The sequence below is a fragment of the Manduca sexta genome, chromosome 12, assembly GCF_014839805.1.
Source record: "Manduca sexta isolate Smith_Timp_Sample1 chromosome 12, JHU_Msex_v1.0, whole genome shotgun sequence".
Classification (NCBI taxonomy): domain Eukaryota; kingdom Metazoa; phylum Arthropoda; class Insecta; order Lepidoptera; family Sphingidae; genus Manduca; species Manduca sexta.
The window spans coordinates 3,179,786-3,193,695 of record NC_051126.1 but is presented as its reverse complement, the minus strand read 5'-3'; the positions used below and the strand labels follow the sequence as shown (position 1 = coordinate 3,193,695).

The following is a 13,910-nucleotide window of genomic DNA, read 5'->3' as shown; positions in this document are numbered from 1 at the left end:
CTGGAATTAGTCCCCGATATGGTGATGTGCCCTATCACATGATATGGAGTACACACCAGTGGCGATGTGTGACATTTTTCAAAAGGAAAGCCGATATAAATAAAAATGCCCTAGTAATTGTATAGAGGCCAATTTAACGGAAATCAAAAACTAAGACAAACATAAATAAATCTAAAAGGGAAGCCGGTAGGAATCTGGTTATATGGACGCTTCGCCACTGAGGAAAATGGGTGCACCAGTTGCGCCTTTGCCTACCCTATCGGGGATAAATTGCCTTTTATCCCTTTATTTTAAGTGTGTATGTGTTGGGAACACATACCTACACATCATACCCTTTTATAAGTAATTACACTGGCTCGTACAATGTTCTTCAAACTTGAACAACAATTCGTGCACAACACAATCTTAGAGTAGCGATTGATGAGAAATGATACGAAACGTATGCCGATTGTTCGACATACTTATATGCCGACTGCTAGAAACATATGCCGACTGTACGAAACCAGATATGCGAAAAATGGGTGGGATATTATGACAGGTTTCACACCTTAGTTTTATACACATCAGTGGCGAAGGGTGAACATTTTCAAAAGGGAACCCGACGAAATATCTTTTTCTACAGTTAACATAATATAATACGCTGTTCACAATAAATTAAAATCAGTAAAATATCATAATACTTAATAATTTCTTTCTAACATAAAAATTATGTCTAGTCTCTAAATTTACAAAATAATCATATATTTTGAACATAGGTACCTAAAAGAGTCCAATAAGAATTAATAACGCACAAACACTAATTATACATTCTAAATTATTAAAAATATTTCACGCCAATAGCTCTACATGAAGCCGCAAATTCTCGGGTTACCCTGAAGTATGTAGACACGCACGCATAAATGTATTTGTACGTCACTTCAAAAAAAAAGACAAATCACCGCGCTGCGTGTGAAAGAGACAACAATATCTCGAGAGAAGCTTCAAGCTATGCGCAGCCGGTTCACTTCGAATACTATAAGGCGCGAGCATTGCGCGCGAGTTAGAGTTGATTAGGACATGACATAAAAAAGAGTTTGTAAGAGTAGCCTCTTTTTAGCATTGAGCCGGTACACCGTCCTACTTCAAATGAGGCGAGGCGTAGTGAGGCTCGGCGCTTCAATGCGTATCTTACAGTATTTTGTAATGTTAACCCTCAAAATATTTCCCTCTCGCTCGCGACTCGAAACGCAGTAATGTAATGTTCATTGTAAAATAAGTAACGCGACTGCCGCGATATGAAATTTTTAGTAGTACAATATATAATTTTGAGCCACTCTTATATTTTGACGTCATGTCATGTCATTAGCGCGAGTTACGATTTAACGAATTGATATGAACGACAGATATCATTGAAGTATTGATTTAATTTAATAAATATAAGATGACTTGTTTGAATATACTATTTTTATTTTAGTTATATTGTTATGTTTTTCTTTTATTATTTTTAATTAATTACAGAAGGTAACCCGGTAGGAATCGGCTTGTATGGACGCTTCGCCACTGATCCACATTGATTGTACTAGAATTATTTTCACTTAAGATATTCTTTATCAATAATCGTTCGCGTAAACGGCGAAGGAAAAAATCGTGAGTAAACTTACAATACCTGAGAACCTATACAATATTATACCTGTATACTATACGATAGCTTATTAGAATTTTGAAGGTATGAGAACTGCCAATCTGCGCTTGGCCAGCGCGGTGGACTAAAGAAATAGGCAACATAATATAATAAGAACATGATTTATTATTATTAAGGTCAGGGCTGAATAAACAGCTCTAACGTATATTGTATACCATAAAGTATAAACAAACAGTAGAATCAAGTATCAACACATCAAGGAACTAAATTTACAACACTCTTTTCAAATATAGCCATCGCAAACTTCATAGGATTTTCCCCTACATTCATAGCTTTTAATATTTATTACAAATTACCATCCTAGTGAGTAAACAGTTTAATAACACTGAATAATTTTATTTCAATGGAATTTGCTATCGTTCATACGAATTATCTGTAGAGGGACGCTATCAATGATAAAAATAAAGTTAACGACACAATGAAGTACACTACCGTGCAAAATAGCCATAGTGATATATGTCACGTTGATATGCTACAAAAATAAAATAAAAAATACGATTATTTAACCGTATTAATAGAATAATAATATGATAACCATAAAATTACATAAGTCACATACCACAAAGAAAGAAATAAACAAGCTGTTGAGAGCCACATTATGCTTAAGTTTTAGACTTGAAAACCAGCCGTTGTGTATGTCTAATCACAACTTTGGATTCATAAATAAATCCTAGTATTCACCAATGTTAAATTCTTTATCATCCTAATAATTACCATGTTTTACGCCATCGACTCTTGCGCATGATATTGGGATACAAATTTTAACTTCTAAGTATTTTAATACCGGTGTGCCTAGTACCCAGTACACCTTTGATATAGATAACAGTTAGCAGAAGTACACTTCGCGACAAGCACAGTCCGCGGGCGCACGCACCTGCTGCTATCTATGATGCTTCTAAACATTGTACGGATTTTTGTGTTGTCTATAATAATTCCTGGTCAAAATGCGGAGAGTGTTGTACGTAAAAAGTTAAGCGAATTATGCACGTGCAGTGAAATTTATAATGTGGAAAAAACGTATTTGATATTAAACATACATTGTTCGGAAACTGATAGAAAAATTCATATCACCGATTTGGACAAGATAGAATGGCCGCCGAATCCCAACGGATTGAAAATCTCAGCCACATTTGAGGGTATGCAGTTGTCCACTGTTGGCAAGTAAGTTTTTTCTGATAATTTTAGTGTTTGTCTAAGAGGTATGTAGTACTTGAAAATAGAAAAGACAATATTTTATATAAGGTTTCACGAGACAATTTAACCACGTGACGATTGGGTACTTTACTTCCAAGTGTGGCATATAAGTAAAGCGGGGTTTTGAAACCTTAGTGGAACCAAGTTTTAAATGGAAATCTCGAAAACCGGACATAATAAAATAAACGTCATTATCAACAGATATTACTCATTCTTTTATTTGAGAAATAGTATTCATGTTTCAATAATAGATAGCAAATGAAATTGATACTATAAGTAGTAAAAACAATAACTGAATAGTTGATGAAACAACGTAGCGAGATGCCGACCAGTTGAGAGTTTACACACTTTGTGCCGCCCGCCCTTTCGCTGCGCTGCGCTACCGAGTAGATCTTGAAAAAGTGAGCCAGTGTATGGCGGGATATTTGATTTAGGGACAGCCTGTCAATAGGTATCTGGCCACTGCGCAACGTTGGCATGCATTATACAAAGTTATCTCGACATTACCTTACTAATTAATAATCCCGCTGTTTGTTTTCTGGGTTTTTGATCATGCAGTGGTTTAGCTTGACATTAATGATCGTGTGAGTGTATTTCTGATTGTATTTGTCACGTTAGTATAATATACAATACAACTATGCCACCAAGATATAAAAATAATCTTTTAATATCTCTGTTTTTATTATTTATAAAATCAACACTCTATTGAGTAGAGTGTTGATTTTATATATTTACTAGTAGAAACATTCTTCGATGATTACTGTCGTAAATTTTGAAGCGATTTGGTATGTGCTTCGTACCAGATTCCCTCGAAATTTACGACAAAACACATAGGCTATGTTTTATATTCTAATTAAATGAATTCCATGCGAGCAAAGTCCAGAGCAATATATACTTTACTATCTGAAGTGGTTTCCATTGTCTATAAACATATATGAATTAGGATGAATCATGAATACACTATTCGCATTAAGTTTAAATAAGGAACATAGCAGTAAGGCAGTGTCTTAATAAATTGTGTATTATCGTCCCTCATCTCAGAAAAGGTGGAGGGCTGTCGAGTTACAGCGGTTTTCTGTAAGACACAGCATCAATTTCTACCTTTGTTAATTAAGTAGTATAGGCCACTCAACAGGCACTCAATTTGTTCCGCCCCAATGACTCACGTACTTTTGCCTGTTTTACGGTAGTTAAAAAAGTTCCACAATTGATAGAATATCTTTTTTTCATTCATGCAAGAGAAGCTGCTAGTATACAGCTAGTTTTACAATAAAGATATTAATTGGCCGTCAAAATACCATTACGTTGCCTACGTCATTTTATTTTGTTTAATTACCTTGATTCCTTATCGCTAATCATTATGTTCACAATGGTTTTAAGGGCATACTTGTTTGCAGCCACACGTAAAATAAATCTTTGTTTACAGCGTGCAGTATTTTAGTGAATGCTTTTATTTTGGCACTATGTAAAGAACGGGGAAACACTGTCACTGCCCTAAAATAATAAATGTTCATTTGTTTTGATATTTTTCCATTTCAATTAATTTGAAATTCAGAGAACTAACATGCTTTGCCGACGCCTTATAGGCATATCCAATATCCATGTCTGTATATTAGTTATAGAACTGTCATGGTCAAGTTAATATACGCCCCAAGATCAAGTTTATTTGCGCGAAAACATCCAAACATTCATGTTAATACGGACGAGGGCGGGAAATGACTGGTGGCCGCCGCGCCAGTAGCGTCGAATGCTCTATGTGCAACATTGATGTCACATTGCATCATGCTATATGCGTCCCTACATGTATGTACAACAGCGTAATGCCATTCGTAACCCAAAACACTAAAGTGAGATGACATATTACGTTTTCTCTAAAAACTGGTGATTCCCAGGTCGAGCTGGCCCATTAACGCAGTAGATGATGTACTGTATAGATAAATACGGCAGCAGCGCGGCGCAGCGTGGCTTTATCATCCTAGAATACCGAATATACAATACATGTATGGAAAAATCTAATACAGATTTGACTATATATTTGATGTATTTAAATAATGTATCCCACTCAGATTACGTCAATCATGTATATAAACATTGCAGTTGGTGACGTGCAGATTTTAAATCGCCAAACAAAGTTCATTGACGCGGTTTATCTGTATTTTTACTCATTGCGTTCCAAAACTATGAGTTAGATGATTTCTGAAGTAATGAATGCGCTGATGAGTAATCAAATCGCATCAAAATGAATATCCTAGGCATTATTGAGTATTATCTTATTTATTGTGTAACCATAATCTAGATCCTTGGTTAAGCGATTTTACTTTTTAGAAAGCATAAATAAATACTAAAGAAGTTAGTTTTTTTATGTAATGACCTATTTAATTATAATAATAATAATATATATTTTTTATTACACAACCAATAAAACACAAAGAAAAGCAAAAGAAAGCAAATACAAGACATGGTTACACAATGGGCGGTCTTATCGCTAAAAGCGATTTCTTCCAGACAACCTTTGGATGGACAGAAACAAGAGTAAAAATAGATGGCGGTGTACAATAACCACTATGAAAATTAAACTTACCTAACCTAATATACTATTTAGTTAGGTAAGTTTCATTTTCATCTTCGATACCTCCCTAGTGAGAATGCTAGAGATTTAGTTCCTTTGCTCTCTTGCGTACGCTCCGTGACATTCGTCTAACTATTGTTCCTATAAATTTTTTGTTATCAAAAATACAAATTGGACCTAAAACATAGACATAAAATAGGTCATTAGAAAAAAGTGCTGTACATTTTTTCGTTCGGGATGGTCCAATAACTAAAGGCATGAGTGTAGGCAGGTGGGGAGAGGGAAGGCCGCCGGTTGGATTGAAATTTGTGATTTTGCTCCCCTCTGAGCTAGAAACTAGCTACGTCCATGGCTAAAAGTCGTCCCTTAACTAGTTCTTCACATCCCCTTTTTGTACAGATACAGAAAACTTACTAATTTATATATTTTTTGTAAAGTTGCTTCATTAGTCACCTGATTAAAGTTCAGTGCGATAGTTTAGCATACATGATACATCCATCATGCCGTTGGCCCAGTTTGCACAGCGAATCATCACGGTCACGTTATCTTAAGTCTGTGGTCATTACACCGCATACTTTCATACAATTTTAAGGCAAATCTTAAGAGATAGGAGTAATATACCTCAATCTTATACAAGAAAAGCATGCACAATAATCAACGAGCATGCTTAATAATAAAATTTACAGTTTTATCGTTTTCACTCTATCACAAATCAAGAAATTATTCACAAGCGATTTAAAAGGTACGTAAGATCAAATAGTGGATTACGCATTGTTCGTATATTTATTATCTAGAGTAGTACACTAAATTACAGAAGCACAACTATGCACCTGAGCGTACGCCGCGCCGATGCGCTGTCAAGACACAATACACCTTGTGCGAGCGATAAAAAGTTGTCTCAGACACATTTAAAAGCTAATCGTGATTTTACAAAAGATTTCGATGTTTATGTAACAGAAAAAAAAAATCCGGTCATGTCGGATTGCTGTCTCATCGATATAGGAGAGTGAAAGAACAGAGAGTGCACCTGTGTATTGCGCACACACTTGTGCACTATAATATCTCCTGCGTACCTGGCAGTCCACCGTCAGCGATTATAGCATTATCATCAGGTGAACATGTTGCAGATAGCTTGGGAATGGAACAGACTGCCGAGATAAATGTCCGCAGGTTCAAAACCCAAGGGCATGCACGTGACTAGGCCAGAATGAGGCCTGAACCCACTCAGAAGTAAAGAAGGGGCGTGCCCAGTAGTTGACCCACTGTATACATACCAGACAGGGCTGACATTATTATACTTACGAATGACATGCTCGTGCCCCCCGATAAAACACTATTTCCATATACTTATTATATGATTTTGTATTCCAGGTTACCGCCGAACTCCCAAGTGGAGGCCCTGAGATTCACGAATAACGGCATCAAAATGTTCTGGCCGGATCCATTCGCCAACGTCCCGCATTTGAAGAAGCTCTCTTTCGCTCAGAATGACTTGATCGACTTCTCCCCTGATCTCTTCACGAATATCGAAGGATTGGAGGAATTAGACCTATCCGACAACAAATTTAATAGGTTCAACCCACTGAACTTTAAAAAATTACAGCAATTAAAACGTCTATATCTACAAGGAAACGTGTTTAATAACTTTCCCTTGGAAGCTCTCAAATCTAAGATGTTGGAAGAATTGGATATAGGAAGAAACAATATAACTGACCTGATGCTGCCAAATGAACACAAAGTTCTGTCTGGATTGAAAAGATTGCATCTTTATGGTAATAGAATAAAATCTATCTTAAAGGACTCCTTCCCAGAGAACAATAATTTGTGAGTGTTTTATGCATTTATAAAAAATATTCGTACTTAGGCGACAATATCTAAACAGAATGTAATTAAAATAAACTATGACTACACAATCTTAAGCTCCCAAAAATCAAGAATGGGTACCATGTGTAAGCTGAAATATAAGCAATTCTTAGTAAACTAGAGGCACGTCGTGGATGGCATACAAGAAATTATAAGTTTATCAATGAAGAATAAAAGTTGTCTTATTTTTTTTAATGGCACACCAAAGTTTATAGACTAAACATGCTCAAATAAAATTACTATGTTATCGATGAATCTACTCACTAATTACAAGTGTGAAGCTTATCGTGATGAGAGGAATCACGGTTCTTGTTGTGAGCAATCGGCTAATAAATAAAAAATAGACGAAACTCGATATCACTGTGGATAGCTTATAGATAGTTTCATTGTAGTTATAAAAGTTTCTAAGTATGTACAGAACACAGGTATTAGCCGGTACAGCAACGATTCAACCATTTCATAATTTCAAAAACTATTTATGTTACGCAACAACTACGCTAAAAAACATTAAAAATGTGTTCCATCACTCAATCTTTGCAATCTACCGTCTCGCAAATATTTTTTTAATGAAAAATAATAAACTTCACTCATCCAACATGAAATGGCTGATGATAATATCGTTTTTACTACTATGCTGGTCCATACGTTAGTGGATATGCAATTCACACTAGGGACCCCTGGAGAAGGTCGTGATATCAAAACCCTTAGAACTCCGTTCGTAAAACAACAAACAATAATTCTTAACCAATCAAATTAAATTTCAGGGAATTCATTGATTTATCGAACAACGCAATAGAAAATATCGAAGAAGGGTCTTTCCTAACCTGCACAAACTTAAGGGAACTAGATGTAAGTCAGAATAACATCACGTTTGTGTTCTCCTTGCCGCCGACGGTGCAGATCATGAAGCTGCGTGGCAACACTATGTACAACTGGCCGAGGTTCCCCAGCGGTATCAAGTACATAGATCTCTCATACAACAGACTGTCCGATTTGTATGATGAGGCGGCGGTCAATTTTGATAATCTTGAGGTAAGGATCCGTATCAGAATTTGTATATTGAAGATTTGATATGAAATCAATGTTGTCACAATTGTTGAGTTGGTTAAATGGGGGTAGGCAGGCAGGGGCCGCAGGGGGCTGGTGGGGGTGCGCTGCACACCTTAGATTCAACATAAGTACATACTTTTGTTAAATTATTGGGATTAGTTATGTAATAAAGTAGCTTGACCCTAAATCGAAAGCTGGCTACTCCATTGGTTGGTAGAGTTCATAACAATTTTGTTAATAATATTCATAACTTGAAATTTTAATCAAATATTAAATTAATTTAACATGAAATAAACTCGTCCTATACTATAAAGGTTTTGACGAAAATTAAATATCTTATTCGTTTTTATGGCATAGTTTTTCTCAACTGCAATATCTTATCGTATTCTACAGAGTGTTTAATCAGCCACTGCTCGTAATGTAAACAAATATGTAACCACTTATTAATTATACACACTTATTGTATACATATATATGGTATAACTCCATAAAATGTTTTGTTTCGTGTCTATTAAAGTTAATTCTAATTCATTAATACGTTTTTTTCTATGATATGGGGGTAAAAGAAGATACGGTTCACCTGATGGTAAGTGATTACCGGATATACATTGCGTGGAAGGAATATATATATAGAAATATAATGTTTATAAAATGCGGTCGAATTTCGAGTCGGCAACCACAAATATGTATATATAACAAGTTCCATAGCAAATGTAATTTATAGTAGTAGGTATATGCGTACATGCAAAGATCTTGTTATCTAGGTAGGAATAACAGAATTAATAAATCTATACAAATATTATAAAGCTGAAGAGTTTGTTTGTTTTTAAAAGCGCTAAGCTAACGAACTACTAAACCGATTTTTATTTTTTTCACTACTAGGAAGCTATATTACTTCTGCATGCTACAGGCTTATCCCGGAAATAATATTTCTCCCGGAAAAACAGTTTTTCTCAGGCGGATTCGTAGGCAGGCTGATAGAAGTTGGGTGTACGATCTCGACTTTATCTTCAGTATTTACTAATGGTAACATGTATTTAACAATTCCAGGTACTGAACATAGCTGGCAATCAAATCGCGAAAGTGGACATCAACAACAAACTACAAAAACTGTACTTCCTCGATCTCTCTTACAACAACATCAACGACATACCGAAGTCACTAAGCTCGCAGCTGTTGCCGAACTTGAGTGACCTGCGGCTAGACGGGAACCCTCTTAAAACCATATATTTCAAGAACATACTGGCTATAAACCGACTGTATATGACAGACCTCAAATCGTTAGAGGTGGTGGATGAAAAGGCGTTTAGTAATGTGTTGGGACAATCTACTGGCGAACTTCTGGAGACGCCTTGTTTCTCTTTATATTTGTCCAAATGCCCATCTCTGAGAGAGATAAAAGTCGGAGCTTTTGATGGCACGTCCTTGTGTATGGTAAGTATTAATTAGGTGGAAAGATCGAGACTGCTACTTAGTAGTGGGGTGATAGAGGATTTTTGTAGTATAGGTTAGTAAAACAGTGGGTTGCTTAAATAAGGAATATTGATCACCCATTAACAACCACCATATCAGAAAAACCATTGGTGCGCTGCCGGTTATAAAAGAGATAAATAAACTTTAGGAAGTTTTATTTCTAATATCGTGATACTTACTCCCACCACAACGTGAGAAGGAAACAGGTTATCATTCTATCTATTTTCTGTGAGAAAGAGATATTACCTTAGTCGAGTCCATTCATGCTGTAGACCTTCTTTTTAGTTTAAGTAATTATTTAATGCTATAACCTATTTCCAGCTGGACGTGAGTGAGAACAAGTTGAAGCACATATCTCAGAACCTGACGGACTGGTCGACGGTAGTGGAAGGCGTCAACTTGCAGCACAACCCCTGGACTTGCTCCTGCGAGCTGCAGTGGGTCCTCAACGAGCTCATACCGAGGATGTACAAGACGAGAACCACAAACCTTTTAGTCGAATTGAGGTGAAAATTACAGCCTACTTTATTTTTTCATATAGTCACGGTAGAGCAAGGTCGATAAAGTATGGACTGACGTGAAATACTTATCCCGCAGTCGTGACAATTATGCCGGCCTGTTTTTCTTCCCCCTGTTATTATATATACTATAAGTAGCAATATACTTTTGATAAAAAACGTATTGACGTTTAGAAGACATGCGTTCTATGTGTTCTCTATTTCAAATTTTGATAAGTAACAAGGGAGATTTTTACCATTAAATGAAAGATAAAGAAGCCGTTCTTCTGATCGTGAAAGTCATCACTCGTTAGAATAGTAGAAAGTAAAAACACCTTACAAACCATCGAATTACAAAGCTCTACGTGGCTATTTATTTTGCAAACAACATTATAAGCTTTTCAGTGCTATTTGGGTCCTAATAAGAACTATCTTAGTTGATCTTAAGTATTTTTAAAGTGCTTAAATTGAGCTTACAATAAATATTTCTTTATTTCATAATATACCAAAAAAATGTTTGCAGGTGCGAGTCGCCTCGCGAAATTAAGGGCACTAGGCTGATACACTGGTACAACAGAAGCGACGATTTCCTGTGCTCTGAAGATTACCGGGACACCGGAGCTCCTTACCCTTCCACTGTAAGTATTTAATCATTTACTAAGGTCTATGAAAGCGCAGCACAAAGAACCAGCGAGCTATGCCATAGATAATATATTTTTAAAAAGCCACAACAGGTTATATAAAGCCATGTTTAATAGCTTGATGCATTTAACATGGTGAGTGAGACCCGAGGATTTAAATTTTTAACACCTGGGTTTCTATAATCTTTTTTCCTGGCCTTTCAGGCCAGCAGTGCCTACTTACCTGGTGAAGAGCTTGATTATGACCAACCAATGCTAAAAAAAACTGAAACATTATCTAGTAGATTCTTATAATACAGTTGCAATTTATAATGTATTTTATCGTGATGTGCATTGTCCTTAATTATTTTTCTGCTAAGTATGTTAACATTAGTAAAAAAATTACATAATTATTTATTATTAGTTATTTATTTATTCACATTCAAGTTAATATTTAATTTAATATTTGTAAAATTCGTTTTCAACATGAAGTACACGAACATTGTTTCAGATGCAATCTACCGAATCAATTCTAACACCGTGGCAAATACGTCTTCTAGAGATCATTGGATGCTGCATCATCGTAATCCTTGTCATAGCTATCGTAGTAGCGTGCACGGTCAGAAGGAAGAGTTTACGAGAGAAGCGCAGACGGCAGGCCAAAGAAGATCTTAAAAATGAGAGTGTTAAGGCCCACATACAAGCCCTCAATAGAAGCTAAATAGTTCCTAATAGATCTTAATTAATTTAGGCATTGAAATAAAGTTTACGGATTTCATCGTGATTACGTTTAGGAGGCTATTCAGCCATGGACATGGGGTAACGTAAGGTACGGGACTGATTCAACTGCGAATAAATTTTCCATATTGTTACTTAGTTCTTTTTTATGATGGTGGTCATCAGAAAAGTGTAAAGTAATAAAATATAAGTATTAAGTTTTAACAGCAGTTTCCAGACAGTATAAAAAAATATTTACTTATTGTATTAATTGTTTGATTTGTTTGAGAGTTTTATTGAAAAAGATTTTGTTAATTATATTTTAGTTGGTGTTGCTCGTGACTCCGCCCTCGTAAATAGCCTCTCCCGTTACAAAGAGAGTCACAGTAACGATGCATAGCGCCATCTATACGACACCGGCGCTATCTATTTAAGATTTTAGATTATGAAATTCCAGTATTCAGGTGAAAGGTGAAATTATCCAAAAGGGAATCTGACGTGCTACATATAGATACTGATATACTTAAAGACGGTCTGCAAATTGTTTTGACGGTAATAAGATTTTACAGAAATTCTCCATAAAAAGAAGCCGGCAGGAATCTGTTTATATGAACCCTTCGGTACTGCCATTATTTCCAATGGGAGCAAATTACCGTGCCTATGTGTTAATCTAGGACATGGTTTATCCGTGTGCTAAATTTCTTCAAAATCTGTTTAGCTACTACTGCGTTTACTTATAAGAAACATTTAAATATTGTCACAAATTGTCATATTTATAATATTAGTAGATGAGACTAGTCGATACCTTATCTTATCTTTCTTCTTTCTTTCTCGTACTACGGTTAGTAGAAAGAAAGAAGAAAGATAAGATTACACGACACATCGCATAATACTGTTATAGGTAGGTACTTATAACACATTCCAGTTTTAGGTACCAGCTTTAAATTCGAAAGTGAATACTAGGTTTAATCATATAAGCACTTAATATGATTAAGGGCTGATTGTTTAATCGTTTTATATTAATTAGAGATAATTTATTTGAGTATGTTACGACTTAAAAATTTGGCGTATATCAATACTACATTATAAATGTTTTGTTCTGAAACTTATAAAAAATGATTTCGTAGATTTTTAACTTCACTTTAACTTTCTGTTTAATACTACGTTCGGACCCGCACCGTTTATAAACGCCAAATTTATAACATTATACTGAAAATCTGAATAATGATAAAGTATGATAATGATTTTATGATTATGAGGAAGATTGTTGTTATGCTAGTGCGATTATAATTATAATAGAAAAATTATGATTATGCGTGTGGTTATGATAGACTATGATTACGTGAGATAGTGATTTTGATATGAAAACTATGATCATGATATGATTACTATAAAGAGGTTAATGATTATGCTAGTGAGGTGATGATTAGTATTTTGGCCAAAGGTGTTATCAATAAATTTCATTCACAAAATAGACTAAAATGAAACATTCCCATCAATAAAAAAAAATAATCAGTCCATACTTGTTTTATGTTAATAAAATATTTCCAAACTAACCATTTTTTTCAATTGCCTTTTGCTTACGGTTTCGCCACGTGAATCGTTTCCCGTAATAACAATCCTACTGTATGTAACTTAAGTTTATAACATACTTACACTTTGTAATACAGAGAGGAACATTCATGCGGATTATATAGCGTGTTGTATACTGCGACGATAGCCTAGTTCAGCGAAACGAACTGCCGAGACGAATGTCCGCAGTTTCAAAACCCAAAGGGACGCACCTCTGACTTGTCTAAATGTGTAAATTCTTTGTGAAATGTCGCTTGCTCTATGATGCAAAATGTCGTAAGGAAACTTGCACACCCAAGAAATTTGAAGAAAGAATTTTGAAGGTATGTGGAGTCTGTCAATCCGCACTAGGCCAGCGTAGACTAAGGCCTAATCCCTCTCAATAAGATCATCATCGGGGCGTTTACATGCTAACGCGCGGTAGTAGCAGGGTGGCGCCGACAATAAGACTTTAATTTCACATTTGGGTACGACTAGCGATCAGTAATCATAAAAATAATAACAAAAAATCATAATCCGGAAATAAATTAAAAAAGAACGAACAATATAACAGGAAAAATAGCCTATAACAAAATATCCAAAATATTTTTTTTTTCACAAAGAATATTAAATCTCATGAACCCAAATATTAACTAAAATAACCACTATCCTTAGTTATTTATTGATTATTTTAA

General features: G+C 35.3%; 1 protein-coding gene across 1 annotated transcript; it reads left to right on the top strand.

Annotated features, from left to right (window-relative positions):
* Window positions 1-2,513: 2,513 nt before the first annotated feature.
* On the top strand, window positions 2,514-13,220 carry LOC115444833 (protein artichoke). The gene is made up of 7 exons (XM_030170768.2): window positions 2,514-2,842; window positions 6,816-7,268; window positions 8,072-8,339; window positions 9,408-9,791; window positions 10,152-10,336; window positions 10,851-10,965; window positions 11,459-13,220. The coding sequence occupies exons 1-7, from the start codon at window positions 2,568-2,570 to the stop codon at window positions 11,666-11,668; spliced, it is 1,890 nt and encodes a 629-aa protein (XP_030026628.1). The 5' UTR covers window positions 2,514-2,567; the 3' UTR covers window positions 11,669-13,220.
* Window positions 13,221-13,910: the final 690 nt, after the last annotated feature.